The following is a 15,373-nucleotide window of genomic DNA, read 5'->3' on the forward strand; positions in this document are numbered from 1 at the left end:
ATGTATTAAATTACTTTTGTTAAATATGGGCCAGCATTTCTTTGTGTTTACAGTCAGAGTGAGTCATGGAGGGAGCCCATCCACATCAGCTCAAGTCCTACTGATAGGAGTTCACAGCAAGATGTTTATGAACGAATTTTATCCCATAACATTATAGTAGAAATGTTTACAAATTTGATGAGTCCTTTGCAATTTTTTCTAGAATTCTGGCAAGTTGATGACCAGATAGACAACCACAAGGAAAGCCAAAACCAACTTCTGTGGCAAACTGCATTAGTAGACAAGGAAACACAGAAGGATCAAAGTGGCCAAGAATTCGCAACCTTCAGGAAAATCGTTTATCCAAACACAGACTTTGTTTCTATAAGACAAAGACTCCCTAAATATTATTCCTGGGGAAGGTGTTCAAAACATAATTTAAACTTTCTTTGTCAAAACAGAAGCTATGTAAGAAAGAAAGATGATGAATGTCAGGCACATTGGAAATTATGCTTCCATTCTAATCTCAATAATGCTCAACCTGCAGAGAAATTTTTTGAGCCTCATCAACATGGAAGAGCCCTCCACCAGAAGCAAGCACTTAATAAAACTCAAAGAATTCAAACTAGGGAGAAACTCTATGAGTGTTCTGAATGTGGGAAAGTGTTTATCCAGAAAGCAAACCTTGTAGTACATCAGAGAACTCACACAGGAGAGAAGCCTTATGAATGCTTTGAATGTGCAAAAGCCTTCAGCCAGAAGTCAACCCTCATTGCTCACCAGAGAACTCACACAGGGGAGAAGCCCTATGAATGCAGCGAATGTGGAAAAACCTTTATCCAGAAGTCAACTCTGATTAAACACAAGCGAACTCACACAGCAGAGAAACCATTTGTATGTGGTGAATGTGCAAAAGCCTTTAAGAGTTCATATCACCTTATTAGACATGAGAAGACACACATTAGGCAAGCATTTTATGAAGGAATCCACTTTGGTAAGTCCAGCCTTATGCATCAAAGGACTCGTAACAGTGAGAAACCTGAGTGTAATAAACATGGGAAACCCTTTGATGAGAAAGCCAATCCCAATAAACACCAGAGATCTCACACAAAAGAGAAACTTTATGAGTGCAGTAAATGTGGGAAAAGCTTCAGGGGAAAGTCACACCTCTCTGTTCATCAGAGAATTCATACAGGGGAGAAGCCTTATGAATGCAGCATATGTGGGAAGACTTTCAGTGGGAAATCACACCTCTCTGTCCATCATAGAACTCACACAGGAGAGAAGCCGTATGAATGCAGAAGATGTGGAAAAGCATTTGGTGAAAAGTCAACCCTTATTGTACATCACAGAACTCACACAGGAGAGAAACCCTATAAATGCAATGAGTGTGGGAAAGCCTTCAGCGAGAAGTCACCACTGATAAAACATCAGAGAATTCATACAGGGGAAAGGCCCTACGAATGCAGTAACTGTGGAAAAGCATTCAGTAGGAAGTCAACTCTCATTAAACATCAGAGAATCCACACAGGGGAAAAACCCTACAAATGCAGTGAATGTGGGAAAGCCTTTAGTGTGAAATCCACTCTCATTGTACATCACAGAACTCATACGGGAGAAAAACCCTATGAATGCAGGGACTGTGGAAAAGCCTTCAGTGGGAAGTCGACTCTCATTAAACATCAGAGAAGTCATACAGGAGATAAAACCTATTAAGATACTTGAGAGTGAGAGAATGTCACTATTCGTTATACCTCATTATGTATCACTTCATCCTGGGGATTAACCTTATCAATGTTAAGAATGTCAGAAACTCTTCAGGTATTATTTAATGTTCCTTTAATATAATAAATGTTACAAAAGCATAATTCCAGAAGCATGTAATAAATGTGATCAGTTTTTTACCCAGAATTCTTACCCATGAGTGGAAAATTGTACATCAGAGAATTTGGGGAAATGTTTGTGGTAATCTGTTAAGTGAAAAAACAGATTATAAAACAATATACCATATGGTTTACATTGTAAAAAAAGAGGAAGGATAGGCACTATTGTATCAGTGATTCTGGGTGGTAGAAAAATGGCAACTTTATGATGAGTAAAATTGTATGCACATATATATTTGGTTTATATTTATATCTATTTTAGGTGTGTGTATGTAGGTAGGTAGACACATAGAACAAAAAGCTAGGAAGGAAATATACCAAATTATTAAGCAAATTATCATTTGGGTGTTGGGAAATTGATTTTTAAATGTTTTGAGCATAGTCTCCAGAAACTACCAATAAATTGTTTAAGGTAATCCTGTGTATACTTGATTCTTTCCATCCACTTTCCCTTTCAGCTTTGTCTTTGGTTTTGAGAATGTATTTTGCATGTTGAGAATGGGTATCCTGTGATTTTAATATCTGTATGTGATTTTTTTATAAAAATAAAAATAGCTCAGGGGGCGCCTGGGTGGCTCAGTCGGTTAGGCGTTTGCCTTCGGCTCAGGTCACGATCCCAGGGTCCTGGGATCGAGCCCCGCATTGGGCTCCCTGCTCCACGGGAGGCCTGCTTCTCCCTCTCCCACTCCCCCTGCTTGTGTTCCCTCTCACACTGTGTCTTCTGTCAAATAAATCTTTAAAAAAATAAAAATAAATAAAACTACCTCCATAGTTCACCAAATCCTGTGACATAAGTTATCAGCTAACAGATTTTTACAAATGAGATGTAGTGAATGATCAAAGATAACCACAAGTAACAAGACGAAACTGACTTCCGACACCAAATATAAAGCTCATTTCACTGTGATATCTGTGAATGCTACTTGCTAACATTCCTTCCTTCTCTTCTTGTCCTATTATCAGCACTTGTATCGGGCACATCCCAGGTGACCCCATTGAATTGTGCCCTATATAATCCTCTCCCCTTGCGTGTGGGCAGAACTGAGACTTGCTTCTAGACAATAGATGATGGCAAAAGTGACGTGATGTTGCTCCTGTGAGTATGTCATATAAACTCCATCTTAGCCGACTGGAAAGAAACTTTCCTTGCTGGTCTGATGAGGTAAGCAGCCATGTGGAGGAAGCGCATGGGCCAAAGAACTGCAGCTGGCTTCTGGGACCTGAGGGAACACTGAGCTAAGACGGTAGGACTGGAGTGGCAAAACCTTGGAGACGAGAAATGAAGAAAAGCCCAATAGAGCTTTTTCCCACAAGGAGCTGGTCAGTAAATGGTGTAAGATAAATTCAGAGATGCACAACAGCCAAGTGCTTGAGGTACCAAGGAAGAGCTTTCAGCAGAACCAGGTACCAAGGTGATCAAACTTGGACTTAAGATCCCACCAGTGATGAAGGGCCCTGGTAAATGCCCCAAGACTCTCAGCTGGAATCTCTGAAGGACTTTAGGAATTAGGAGGAAGTAAATATAAACCAGAAAACCAGATCTTTAAAAGGTTGATACCTCAGCTTGTATTAGCTCACTAGCTAACTGAATTAAGGTAATTTATATAACTGCCTGTCAGGAACTAGATAAAGCTCATCTAGAGTTTATACAATTTCTCACACACTGTGGTATTTGACTGAAAATTGCCAAGCACACCCAGAGTCAACTTAAGAAAAAAATGGACAGCAGAAAGCAGACCCACAAGTAATTCAGACATAGGAAACACAAGTCATGGTCTTTATTTTTTTAAAGATTTTATTTATTTATTTGACAGCACAAACAGGGGGAACGGCAGGCAGAGGGAGAGGGAGAAGCAGGCCCTCCACTGAGCAGGGAGCCTGATGCGGGACTCGTTACCAGGACTCTGGGATTATGACCCGAGCCAAAGGCAGACGTCCACCCGACTGAGCCACCCAGGCACCCCAAGTCATGGTCCTTAAAATAACTGAATAATATGAACAAGAAAATATAAAATGAAATTCTTAGGAAAATGCAAATTATTTCCAATAATTATTTACTTTTTTGCCTAGTGCTTTATTTTCCTGGAGTTTCTAATTGCCCTTTTTTTAATTTTTTTTTTTTTTTTATTTTTCCAGGGTCACAGACATACCATCCAATCTATGGAGGTTTTCTCTCTGGTATTAGAATTCAGGGTAGTTATTAACTGAGAGGGATGGCTGAGAAAGGGCAGAGGGAGGAGCCTCAATGCAAGCTAGACACTTTTCTCCAAAGAATAGTTGCCTGCAGAAGATAGTGTTGCTATACTCCCAAATCCTCATGGACTGTACTGTGACTCTCATACAGGGACCTTCCAGAGGCTCCATCCATCATACCCTTTAACAAACTGGTAAATGTTAAGTCAGCATGTCCCTGGGTCCTGTGAGATGCTCTAGCAAATAATCGAATCCCAGGAGGGCATCACTGGACCTCTGACCTCTAGCCCGCTGGTCAAAAGCCTGCAACTCGGGGCTGCCATCTGATGGGGGGCATGGGGCTGGCCGTACGCTGGGACTGAACCCTTAACCTGTGGGATCCGATGCGATCTCCAGGGAGACAGTGTCAAAGCTGACTTACGTGTAGGACACCCATCTGGTGCGGCAGCGAGTTGTTTGGTGTGCGGAAACCTTCTCCGCATCTGGTAACCAGAAGTGTCAGAGATAAAGTGTTCTGTGTGAGGGCAGAGGAGACATGCTGGAGAAAGGCAGGCAGGGAAGACACAGTAGGCAAGGACCGGGCTGTTTCCCTATAGAAGGCAGCTGCACGGTCACCCGACTGCTAATCGTGCCTAATCCACCATGAGAGGGAACAGGAAGCAGGAGGGTGGCAGTCTGACCTGGTCAGCAGACTGAGGTAAGGAAGGAAAGGTGTGTGTTTGGTCTTGTTGGCACCACAAAAACGCTCACTTTTCTGAGTGCCCACATTCCTATCAGAGAGAGAGCAGGACCCCCCCTCCCCCGTTGACACCTGCATCTCCCCCTGCCCGCCCCCCACTGGCCGGTCTTCAGTCCGGGAGACAGGTGGCACCCACAGGGCCCCCACAGGCCTCACGGGGCAGCCGGTTACTCAGCGCTGCAGATGGAGACGAGCCGGGGCACGCCTTGGGCAGCAGGACAGTGACGGGAAGGTGGGGCTCTCAGAGCAGCCACCCCTCCTGTCACCCCTCCCAAGTGACAGCTCAGGTGCTGGGGACCAAGACCACACTGGTGAGCGCAGGACAACACCTGGCTCGGAGGCCCTCAGCTGTCAAAATTCACGATGCGCAGAGCCTCTGACCTAGAATCCTCACCTCCAGACAGCTATCTTGCAGGTGAGACAAGCTCACGAGGAACAGACTGAACCGTACACGGCTGAGTATCGCCGCATCGTTTATGATGTCAAAAGACAAGACTATCCTCAGCGTACGGCCCCGGCAGAAGGCAAATATACGGGACGGTATTTCCAGCCAGTGGAATATCACAGAGCCAGTTTTGGAAATGGAGTACCACCCAGGGGTGATTTAACCCTTCGGGGAACGGGTGGCAATCTCTGGAGAAACTCTTCACTGTCACCACGGAGGGGGACGAGGTTGGGGACACTGGCATCAGGGGAGCCCGGGGCAGGGACGGTTAGATAGCGTCCAGGGCACACAGCCGCCCTCCACAACACAGCACTGCCTGGCCCCAAATGTCAAGCGGGCCCAGGTGGAAAAACCTGGGGTTGTTCAAACACACAGTGAAACGGAATGATCGTGGAAAAGCCCAGAATGTGCTGGAATATGTGAAGAAGGAAGAGTTCCAAAGCAAATGGCATTCTTAGGTGCAAAGACACGTGCATACGGGATCTCGCCAAGAACGTGTGAAACAAGGAAGGACACGGGGCATGGGGTGACGGGGAGAATTACTTTTCACCTTTTGTCGAACAAGCTTTTGTTGTGAATTTTTTACCACACGTACAGATCATTTTGCACAGCGCTCGATGCAACGTTATCAACACTCTGTTCAGACTATGTGTTTAGAATCTTGACGTCCATGGTCTCAAGTGAATCAGGTGTATAACTTATTTTCTGGAATATCTTTATCAAATTTAAAGGTAAGTGGCTCCATAAAACCAACTGGTTTCCTTTTCACCTTTCAACAGCCTGGAAAAGCTGAACACAGAAATTATCTGGTCTTTAACATTTTGGGAGAGTCGTAACTAGTCTAGGATTTGGGACAGCCGATTCAAGTATGAATACCTTTGACCCCAAAATCCAACTTCTAGGTGTATCCTCCTTAAATACCCGCACTATTGAACACACACATAAAGAGTCATCCAAGAGGCTCCGTACAGAACAGAAAAAGAACATCCAAATGCTATGCACAAAGAGAGCAACAGTTGAATGACACATGCGGAGCACCGCATGCGAACGGAAATCTTCTTTCTGCACCGAGGAGCAACACCACCCAGGGTAGAACCAGGCGGGAAGAACAAGACGGGAGCGGGGCTGGCACGGCATCTGTGCACACGCTCACCCACCACGGCCTATGGACCTGCAGTCAGCTCCTGCAGCTGACAGAAACGCAGCCACCCCACACCATCCCCACACTGTTACGGGGGGGGCACTCTGAGGAGAAACGTGGCCCCGGGGGGCAGAAGAAATAGGGATGCTGTGACCGTTCTTCAGCGCACGGAACGTCAAGCATGGATTTTCGTTCTTTGAATATAATGAAAAAGCAAACAGTGAGGTGGAAGCGAAGACACAGAAAAAGCGAGTCTATGGGCTTCAACGAGCTTCCCTGAGAAGCGGAAGAACAATGAGGAGGTGCGTTTCCCAGAGGAAGAAGTAGATGAGAACAGTCACTTTCCTTCTCTCTTTTCTTGTTTTCTATCTTGGGTTTTGGTGGCGGGGTCGGGGGGAGGAAGGATCGGAGAAACCGGAGGTGGATTACAGCTTGAATGGAAAACAGCCACGGCAGAAGGGAGCGACAGATCTGTCAGGGGTACGGTACAGGTACCCCGAAGCTGCCTCAAGTGCCCTGGAAGCAAGGGAAGGGGAAAATTTGGCACTCACCTGGGCCGTGGCCATCCTGTTCTGCCCCGGACAAAGGGCGGGGGATCTAGGAAGACAGAATGAGCGGGTCGAGATCAGAGCGTTCAGCCATGAGACCGTCCCCACCAGCCTGATGACCATCACCCTTGCACCTGGGGAGAATGATGTGCAACGAGCCTGGGAGCTCCAGCCCGGTCACTGCCACGTGGGTAAGCTCGTGTGGGCTTTGCACAGGACCTGTGTCTGTGGGCTTCCAAACTGCCCCAAATGAACCTTGTTTCATTTCTTAACATATTTAAAAGGAGATCACAAGAACACAAGGGCAGTGCAAGCTCATTTGTTCACCCGTACGTACCCACTGAGGAACGGCAGTGTGCCAGAGCGTATGCTAAAATGTTGACACTGCTTTTCTCTGACTGCTGATTTCAGTTTGCGTCTTCTCTTTACTTGCATTTTTGAATGTGAACATTATCACTCATAAAATGGCAATGAAAACTGATGACACTGAGCCCCAGAGGTGACAGACAGCAGCGTCTGGAGGACACGGACCTCTGGCTGTGGTTTGCAGGACGGAGACAAACCAGGGCTGGGGAAGGGGCAGGGAGCGGGAAGGGAGGTGAAGAGCCCAGCACTGGTCATTGCACGAGGAGCTGGAAACCACTGACCTTGTCACCCTGCACACACTGGCCCTCACTGCCCGCCTCCACCCCGATCCCGGCTCGTGACTTCCTTTCCCAGGATGTCCATTCAATTGCCTGCTCTTCCCTGCTTAGCAGTTTTCTTTTTTTTTTTTTTAAGATTTTGTTTATCTATTTGACGGAGGGAGAGAGAACACACGCAGAAGCAGGGGGAGCTGCAGGTAGAGAGGGAGAGGGCCTCCCACTGAGCGGGGAGCCCGACGCGGGGCTCGATCCAAGGATCCTGGGAACATGACCTGAGCCGAAGGCTGACGCTTAACCAACTGAGCCACCCAGGCGCCCCTGCTTGGCAGTTCTGTAAACAATGTCTCCGCCAGGAGCCTCTGCACAGAGTAGCTGCTGCCGCAGCAACCCCGGTGGCAGCCTCGGGACCCCAGCGCTCAGCTCCATGCAGCTTAATGTCTCCTGCTTTCAGGCCCCGTCACGGTACCACCAAAATGAGGCAGCAGAACCAGAAGACGGCGTACCTGCAGACTACTTGCAAATTTTACCAAGGACAAAAGAAAACAAAAGCCTTCTGCACTTTACTCAGACTAGGGGGAGAGTCAACATTTGTGTAGAGGTGGGTGGGATGTTCACGCTCTAGGGCTGACGCAAATCCAAACACAGCCGATGGAAAAGAGGGGGGCATTCGGCTGTGCACACAGGCGCCAGTGGCAGGAGAGGACAGAGTCCTTCCAGGCTGGCAGTGATCCTCGTCCCCCTGATCCTGCCCCTGCAGGACTGCGGCAGGCCACTGCCTCATGGTAGCATCCCTCCATCCACCTGCACATTTCATCTCTCTCCTCCGATGGGGTCCGACTGCCCATGGTCACACGGTGGGCATGCTCTCTCCCAGCTGGAGGAGGGACAGAGGCCGCTGCAGGTCCAGCTCTTCTTGGACCTGCTGTCCTCTAAGCCTCCACCCCCTGCCCTGGGGTCCGGGTCTGTCCCGGGCGCCTGCACCCCCTGCACTGGGTTCTGGATCTGTCCTGGGACCCTGCATCCTCTGCCCCGGGCTGAGGCTCCTCCTCCTAGGCCCCTCATAAGAGCTCTCTAGTTCCCAAGGATGCAGGACCAAAGGATTCAGAGACAAACCCATCTCAGCTGCGACCATCCCTGCAGCACCACGTCTGTGCCTCTGACCCAGGGGGACTCACCTTCTGAGGCGTCACACTGGCTCTTCTGTAGACTAGGAAGCCCAGGAGCAGGAATCTGCAGTTGGTGAGCAGTGGTCTCAGTGATGCACCCTGCTCCTGGAAAGGACCACACAGGAGATGCGATTCACAACCCCTATGATGGAGTGAAGTGGAGGAAAACTCAAATGTTTTCATTTATGGAAGGAAGCACAAGGCCTCATCTGAGTTTGGAGAGTAACGTTTAGTAGGACCCCAGTTATCAGCAGACAAGGAGCTGAGCCCTGCCCTACTATGCCTAAGAGTCCCCGCTCCGGAATCGAACGGATTGCCTGCTCTGTCGCTTTTACTCATTCAGTGAAAATGTTGCGGGCCCGCGATGTGCCTGTTCTACGTGCTGCAGATACATCAGGGAACAAACAATCCCAGGTCCCCGACCTTGTGGAGCTGTATTCGAGCAGGGAAGGCAGACAGCAACCACAAACTTGATCAATTTCGGGAACGTTAGTTGGAAAAGCTAAGCGCCAGGCAGGGGGACAAAACACAGAAGGCTCCCCCGGGGTTGACTAGCTGTGTGACTTTGGACAGGTGCCCGAGCCTTTCTGTTCCTGCTTCCTCGCAATAAAATGAAGATAATCGCAGCACCTGCTCACAGGCCGTCGGGAAGATGCCCGGGAACCCCAAAGGCGCCTCGCACTTACTAGGCACTCAGCAAACTCACTGATTGTATCACTTGCCGTCGCCCGCATCCCGGTGCCCACACTCAGCCGGCCCGGCCGCGACCCCGCAGGGGCGCGAACCCACCACCCCCGCCCTCCCCTGCAGCCCGAGTCCGCTCCGCCTCCCCGTCCTTGCCTCCCACAACCCGACAGTCGGGGCGGATAACAACAACCGGTGCGACCTCGCACCGCCCCCGGGTCAGCGGAGCACTTCCGCACCCCGTAGCCGCGCAGGCCCAGATCGGAGCGAGGCGCACGCGCACGAGCCACTGGGGGGGGGGCGGTCCCCACTGTCAATGGGCGAGATGGCGCGTGTCGCGGACAGTGATTCGGCCGGGGTTCGTCTGAGGCGCGAAGCGGTGACCAGAGCGTGCGAATATTTCCCGCGACGAGTCGCACATCACGGCGGCGCGGTGGGGCGTGGGGGCGGCGGGGGGAATGGCGTCTCCGGGCGGCGAGGCGCGCGCGGAGGGACTCAGCGGCTCCGGTTCCGCCGCCTCCGAGGCCGAAGCGCTCTCTCACGCGCCGTTCTGCTGCGCACCCTCCGCCCCGCAAAGCCACGCTCTCCGCTCCCTTCAGCTCGTCGCAATAAGAAACGGGAGCGGCGCCTGCTGCGGTCCTCAGCGGCATATGGGCGCGGCCATCTTGGGGGCGGGGCCGTTCCCCGGGACCCGTGGCCTTCCCAAGCCCAGGGGGTCCAAGAGCAGGGGTCAGGCCCAGGCGGGGGAAGTGGCCCGGAGGAGGGTCTGGTAGCCGGGCTGAAGGGCCGGTCACACCCACAGACGAGGAAACCCCGATGCCTGATTCTCCTGAAATAAATCGTGTTGCTCCCGTTCCAGGGACCCCGGGCGTCCTGGGAGAGTGTGGTTTTTGCTTTCTGACGATGCTGCCTAGAGGAGGAGGGAATCTTGGTCTCTGACGGTGGCAGCCAGCGGTAGCTTGGCCTGCTCAAAAAGCCTGGAAGTGCCCTTGAGGAAAGGGTCTGTTTCCGTAGGGTCTGGGAAAAAGAAGCCAAGTGTGTGCTGCCCTTGTAGCTGCCTGGTCACCAAGCAGAAGCCTTTGGGCGGTGCGTGGTCGGCTCTCAGCTCAGACGCACCCAATTCCTTCTGAGCTAGAGCCAGCGGGTGCCAGGCACTGTGAGAGAAGCCTGTGACGAAAACCGTCACGCAGCCCGCCGTACACGTATGTAGGCTTCCGTTGGGAACTTAGTGCTTTCTCCCTCTCTTTCCCTTGCCCCTCTGTGAGTTAACTAACATTCCCCGCGTGGTTTGGATGATTCGTAGCCCAGATCTCCGGCGCAGAGTTCTGGGAAGTGACTGTCCAGGCCTTGAGTGGGAGTCCCAGGAGAAGAGCCCGTTCTCCCTCAGGCGTGTGAGTGGGTACTGCTCCCCACTGCGGATGCCTTCTTCGTGCGTTTGTAAGTGGCGGCCAGGCTTAGAGATGCTACCTGTTTATTTCTAGAGGAGAGGTGACCTGCTAACCTTCTTTTCAGACATCACTATCAGGAGGCAGGAGAAGGTCAGAGTTCGTATGCTAGTGTCCCAGGGACAATTGAGAAACCCCCAGTTGCAGAAATACCTGGTCTTTGGCCCTGGTCGGACTCTCCCCAGATCCTGATAAGACAGGGACAGGTGCTTGCCGAGAAAGAGGAGACCTAACGGTTTGGGTGGGGCCCGGGGAAGGACACAGATTTGTTAGTCATACAACAACAGCATAAAGTGTGGCGTTTGTCATTTCGGAACCGAGAAAACATGCAAGGTGTTCTTCCGGTCCATCCTCTGCCCGGGCTGTTCGGGTGTATCAATCCGTAGGGGAGAAGGCTTGTCCCCACCACTTTCTGGCCCCTTGGGTCATAGCTGAAGACCACCTGCCTAAAGGGCTGTTGTGAGTGATGGAGGGTGCATCTTAGAGCCCCCGGGATTTAGCCCAGGGCAGGCTCCTGGTTTGTGGTGGCGGTTTACATTGTTTCCTCATACACACTCGGTAACATGCTGGTGCCATTGCTGTACCTTCCCATAGTGTGGGCTCCCCCTTTGCCGCCGCCTTGCACAATTGTGCCCGGGCCCGGTTCCAACCTTACCCAGGATTACCACTCATGCTCAACCGAAAACATTTTTTCCGTCGGCCACTAAGCCTTTTAATTAAGTGAAAATGAATCGTAAAGGGTAAACCTAGGAGTCGTGGATTGCTCAAGGCCCGTCCATTCCACCCAAAATCCCGTTTCAGGAGGACTGGTCCTTGTCTGGCTCCTGGGACACCACCACTAAGCCCCTGTCACATTCTGCCTAGCGGGAGTGTTTTTGTGTTCCAAGCATCGCTCTTCCAAGTTGGCCCGATAGTTTAGGCAAACCGTGTGACTTACGGTGAATATCTGGTTATGTCCGTGTGCGGCCTCGGGCCGTGCTGTATCAGTTTTGACATCTGGAGGGCTGTGGCCTGAGTAGCTAAAGTCACGGCAGGGATGCTGCGTGCCCGCAGAACCTCCAGGAAAACCCCTGGCCCCCGAAGCTTGGGTGAGCTTCCCTGGCTGGCCGCGCTTTGCGGGTTTTGGCACACAGCAGTCCTGGCGGACTTAAGCGTCGACCGTGGGACGGCTTTGGGAGGAAATGAGTGCCATGGCGTGCCTGGTTGCTACGGGGCCTCCCCCCTGCCCCTCTTCCCTTTACTGCTTCCACTCTGCACACTCTCCCTGCAAGAAGTCATAGCCGCGTATCAAAGCGCTCAGAGGGCCTCACGGGACTCAGAAGTGGAACAGCTCTTCTGAGGCACGAGTCCTTGGGAGTCCTCAAGCCTGAGGGGGGTCTTGGAGACCTGCGTCGCACTGTTGCTGCAGATGCTCAGATGGGTACCCACTCCACCGTGTGTTTCTGCCATCTCGGTAGGTGGACCTTCTGAACCCAGGTCGACTCTGCCCTTGGCAATACGCGGTCGCAGCCCGGAGCAGCGGCATCTGGAGGGCGCGGCTGTGCTTTTCGTTGGCTGAGAAACAGAGGTCCTGGGGGCGTGCCCTGCCCTGAGCAGGAGCTGAGCGAGTTTGCTTTCTTGCAGTTTTGAATTATACTTTTATGGTTACCCTAGAGATTATGGCATACACCACTTATTTATTAGTCTCTTGTCAGTGAATTCTTCTTCCTCCAGAATTCAATGGTGCAAAAAATTTTAGCTCGGGTACATCTTACGTTTTGTACTGTTGTCCACCTGGATTTTAACTCTACATATATTTTTTCCTCTCACTGTGATATTATAGTTGTTTAAGACAGTCAGTGTCCATATAGATTTACCCCCATATTTTCTCTTCACAATCCCCTTCATTCCTTTTTGCACTTTTATTTTTTAAGGATCATTCTTTTCTAACTTTAAGACATATCTTGAGTATTTATTTTAGCGTAGTTCTGCAGAAAATTAAGTTTATCAGTTTTGGTTTTTCTGAAATCAACTTTATTTCATCCTCATTTGAAAAGGGTATTTTCTCGGGGTGCCTGGGTGTCAAAGTCGGTTAAGCATCAGACTCTTGGTTTAGGCTCCGGTCATGATCTCTGGGTCGTGACATCAAGCCCTGCCTGGGGCTCTGTGCTAGGCTTGGAGTCTGCTTGAGTTTCTCGCTCCCTCTCTCTCTGCCCCTCCCCACCATGCGCTCGTGCACTCTCTCTCGCTCTCTCAAATAAATAAATAAATCTTTTTAAAAAGGGTGTTTTCTCTGGGACTAGAATTCCAGGTTAGCAGTGATTTTATTTCAGCACTTTAAAGATATCTTTTCACTCAGTTGACCGTCTGACTCTTGATTTCTGCTTGGGTCATGATCTCAGGGTTGTGGGCTCGAGGAGCCCCGAATCAGGCCCTGCACTGATCGTGGACCCTGCTTAAGATTCTCACTCCGGGGCAACTCGGTGGCTCAGTGCGCTAAGCATCTGCTTTCAGCCCAGGTCATGATAACAGGGTCCTGGGATGGAGCCCTGTGTGGGGCTCACTGCTCAGTGGGCAGTCTGCTTCTCCTTCTCCCCCTGCTTCCCCCCACTCCGTGCTTGTGTTCTCTATCAAATAAATAAATAAAATCTTTTTAAAAAATTCTCTCCCACTGCCTCTCCCCTCTGCTCACACATGCACGCTCTCTCAAAAAAAAAAAAAGATACCAAAACTTCATTGTATTCTGGTTTTCATTGTATTTATTGAAAAGTCAGCTGCCATTTTTATTGTTTCTTCTTTGAAGGTGATGTGCCTTTTTTCTCTGGCAGCAATTACATTTTCCTTTTTTTCTCTTTTGTTTTCAGCAGTTTGACTATGATTTGCCTAGTTATGATTTCCTTTGTATTCATTCTGCTTTACATGAGTAGAGAGCTTTTTGAATCAATGGCTTGTTATCTTTTGTGAATTTTGATAACTCTTCAAATTAGTAGTCCTTCTGATTAAACATATATTGGATCTTTCCACCGTGTTCCATGTCTCTTACATTCTTTCCATTGTTTTTCTTTTTTTTCCCAGTGCTTCAGCCTGTACATTCTCTACTCTCTTCCAGTTCACCAAGCTTCTATTATGCTGTGTCTAACATCTATTTAGTGCTTAATTTAAGCTATGTTTTCAGTTCTAGAATTTCCATTTGATTCTTTCTAAAGATATCAATCATTATGTCACCTAATTTCTTGACATAGTAATCATAGCTTTTTTTTTTTAAGTTTGTGTCTGATAATGCAAATATTTGGATTGCTGTTGGGTTTATTTGTATCATCTGTTTTATCTTGGCTTCCTTCATCTGACTCATGGCAGCCTGTGATTTTTTTTTTTTTTTTGAACACCAGAAATTGTATATGAAAAGTTTTAAAAGATTTTTCTGGATGATGTTATCTTCCAGAAACAATTTTTTTCTGGCAGCCCAATTGAGTAGAATCTGATAACCTTCATCCCATCAAGGAATAAGATAATTTGAGGCCCTGTTTCATGTTCATGAGGCCTCATCTTTATCAGTTTTGCCCCTCCTAGGTCAAAGCCGTTCAGAATTTTTACCTGAAACCCTAACAGACCTTGATCTCTGATTTTTGTTTCTGTCACTATGAGATTTCTAAAAGTTCTGCTTAAATTTTTGGCCTCTTACTTGCTGCTTTCTGCTTGACTTCATGACATCTTGTCTTGTGTAGTGTAGAAACTGAACCATGCCCACTCTTTGGAGTTCTATTTTCTGTGGTTCCTTTTTTTTGTTGGTCTTGACCTTCAAGTTCTGGTTACCTTAGCAGTAAGCAGTAAATCCAATTTTTATGCCCTACTTCATGAGACTTCTCGAAGCTCTGAATTACCATTTTCTGCTCTTAAGCTTGGCTCCATACAGCTTCAGGATTAACAAATGCGTCAAGGGAAAAAGAAGCAGCTCACTTCAGTGTGTTTCTCTTCACTTAATCATCTAGAGTGTTCTAAAGACTATAGTTTCCTTGGTTTATATCTGACACCTTTAAAAAGCTGAGGTTTTTTGGGTATTTTATCTAGTTTTTATGGTTTCTATCAGCCAAAGAATTAGTATGAGATGAGATAACCTGTCCTATTTGGAAGAAGATTCCTTGCTATACAATTTCTGTAGCTACTAGTCACTGGTTTGAGAAAGTTTCGTTCTATCCTTGGTTCACAAAGAGGCTTTCATACGAATGGATGTTGCATTTTTAAAATGTCTTTTCTGTATCTGGTGAGATGTGATTCTCCTCCTTTATTCTATCAGTGTAACGTATTGATTGATTTACAAATATTGCATTTCCAGAAAAAACCCAGTTTTGTAATGACCTATTATCTTTTAATATATTTATAGATTCAGTGTACTAGCATCTCATTTAGAATATATTGAAAAAGACTGAACTGATTTTTCCTTTCTTGTAATGTTCTCGTCAGCTCTTGGATCAAAGTAATGCTGATCTCATAGAACAAGATGGGAAAGGTTCCTTCTTTTCTCTGGAA

The 15,373-nt window shown here is 48.5% G+C and overlaps 2 protein-coding genes across 9 annotated transcripts in view; one reads left to right on the plus strand and one right to left on the minus strand.

The window, feature by feature from the left end:
* ZNF674 (zinc finger protein 674) overlaps nt 1-2,366 on the plus strand; it is a 28,023-nt gene extending 25,657 nt beyond the window's left edge. For 5 of the 8 annotated variants that reach the window (XM_035725818.1, XM_027607371.2, XM_035725819.1 and 2 more), the window contains one exon: nt 203-2,364. In XM_035725818.1, the coding sequence (XP_035581711.1) occupies nt 203-1,695 (1,493 nt within the window). In that variant the 3' untranslated portion in view covers nt 1,696-2,364. Of the gene's footprint in view, nt 1-202 lie in introns of all 8 variants that reach the window. The other 3 variants (XM_035725817.1, XM_027607370.2, XM_035725816.1) reach the window with 2 other exon arrangements.
* A 732-nt stretch (nt 2,367-3,098) lies between these two features.
* On the minus strand, nt 3,099-12,316 carry LOC113930371. The gene is made up of 9 exons (XM_035725452.1): nt 12,178-12,316; nt 11,805-12,036; nt 11,021-11,055; nt 9,579-10,332; nt 8,748-8,880; nt 6,932-6,977; nt 4,477-4,537; nt 3,816-3,847; nt 3,099-3,127 (listed from the first exon to the last, which is right to left on the minus strand). The coding sequence occupies exons 1-9, from the start codon at nt 12,314-12,316 to the stop codon at nt 3,099-3,101; spliced, it is 1,461 nt and encodes a 486-aa protein (XP_035581345.1).
* Between the last annotated feature and the right edge of the window lie 3,057 nt (nt 12,317-15,373).

The sequence above is a fragment of the Zalophus californianus genome, chromosome X (assembly GCF_009762305.2).
Source record: "Zalophus californianus isolate mZalCal1 chromosome X, mZalCal1.pri.v2, whole genome shotgun sequence".
NCBI classification, from domain to species: domain Eukaryota; kingdom Metazoa; phylum Chordata; class Mammalia; order Carnivora; family Otariidae; genus Zalophus; species Zalophus californianus.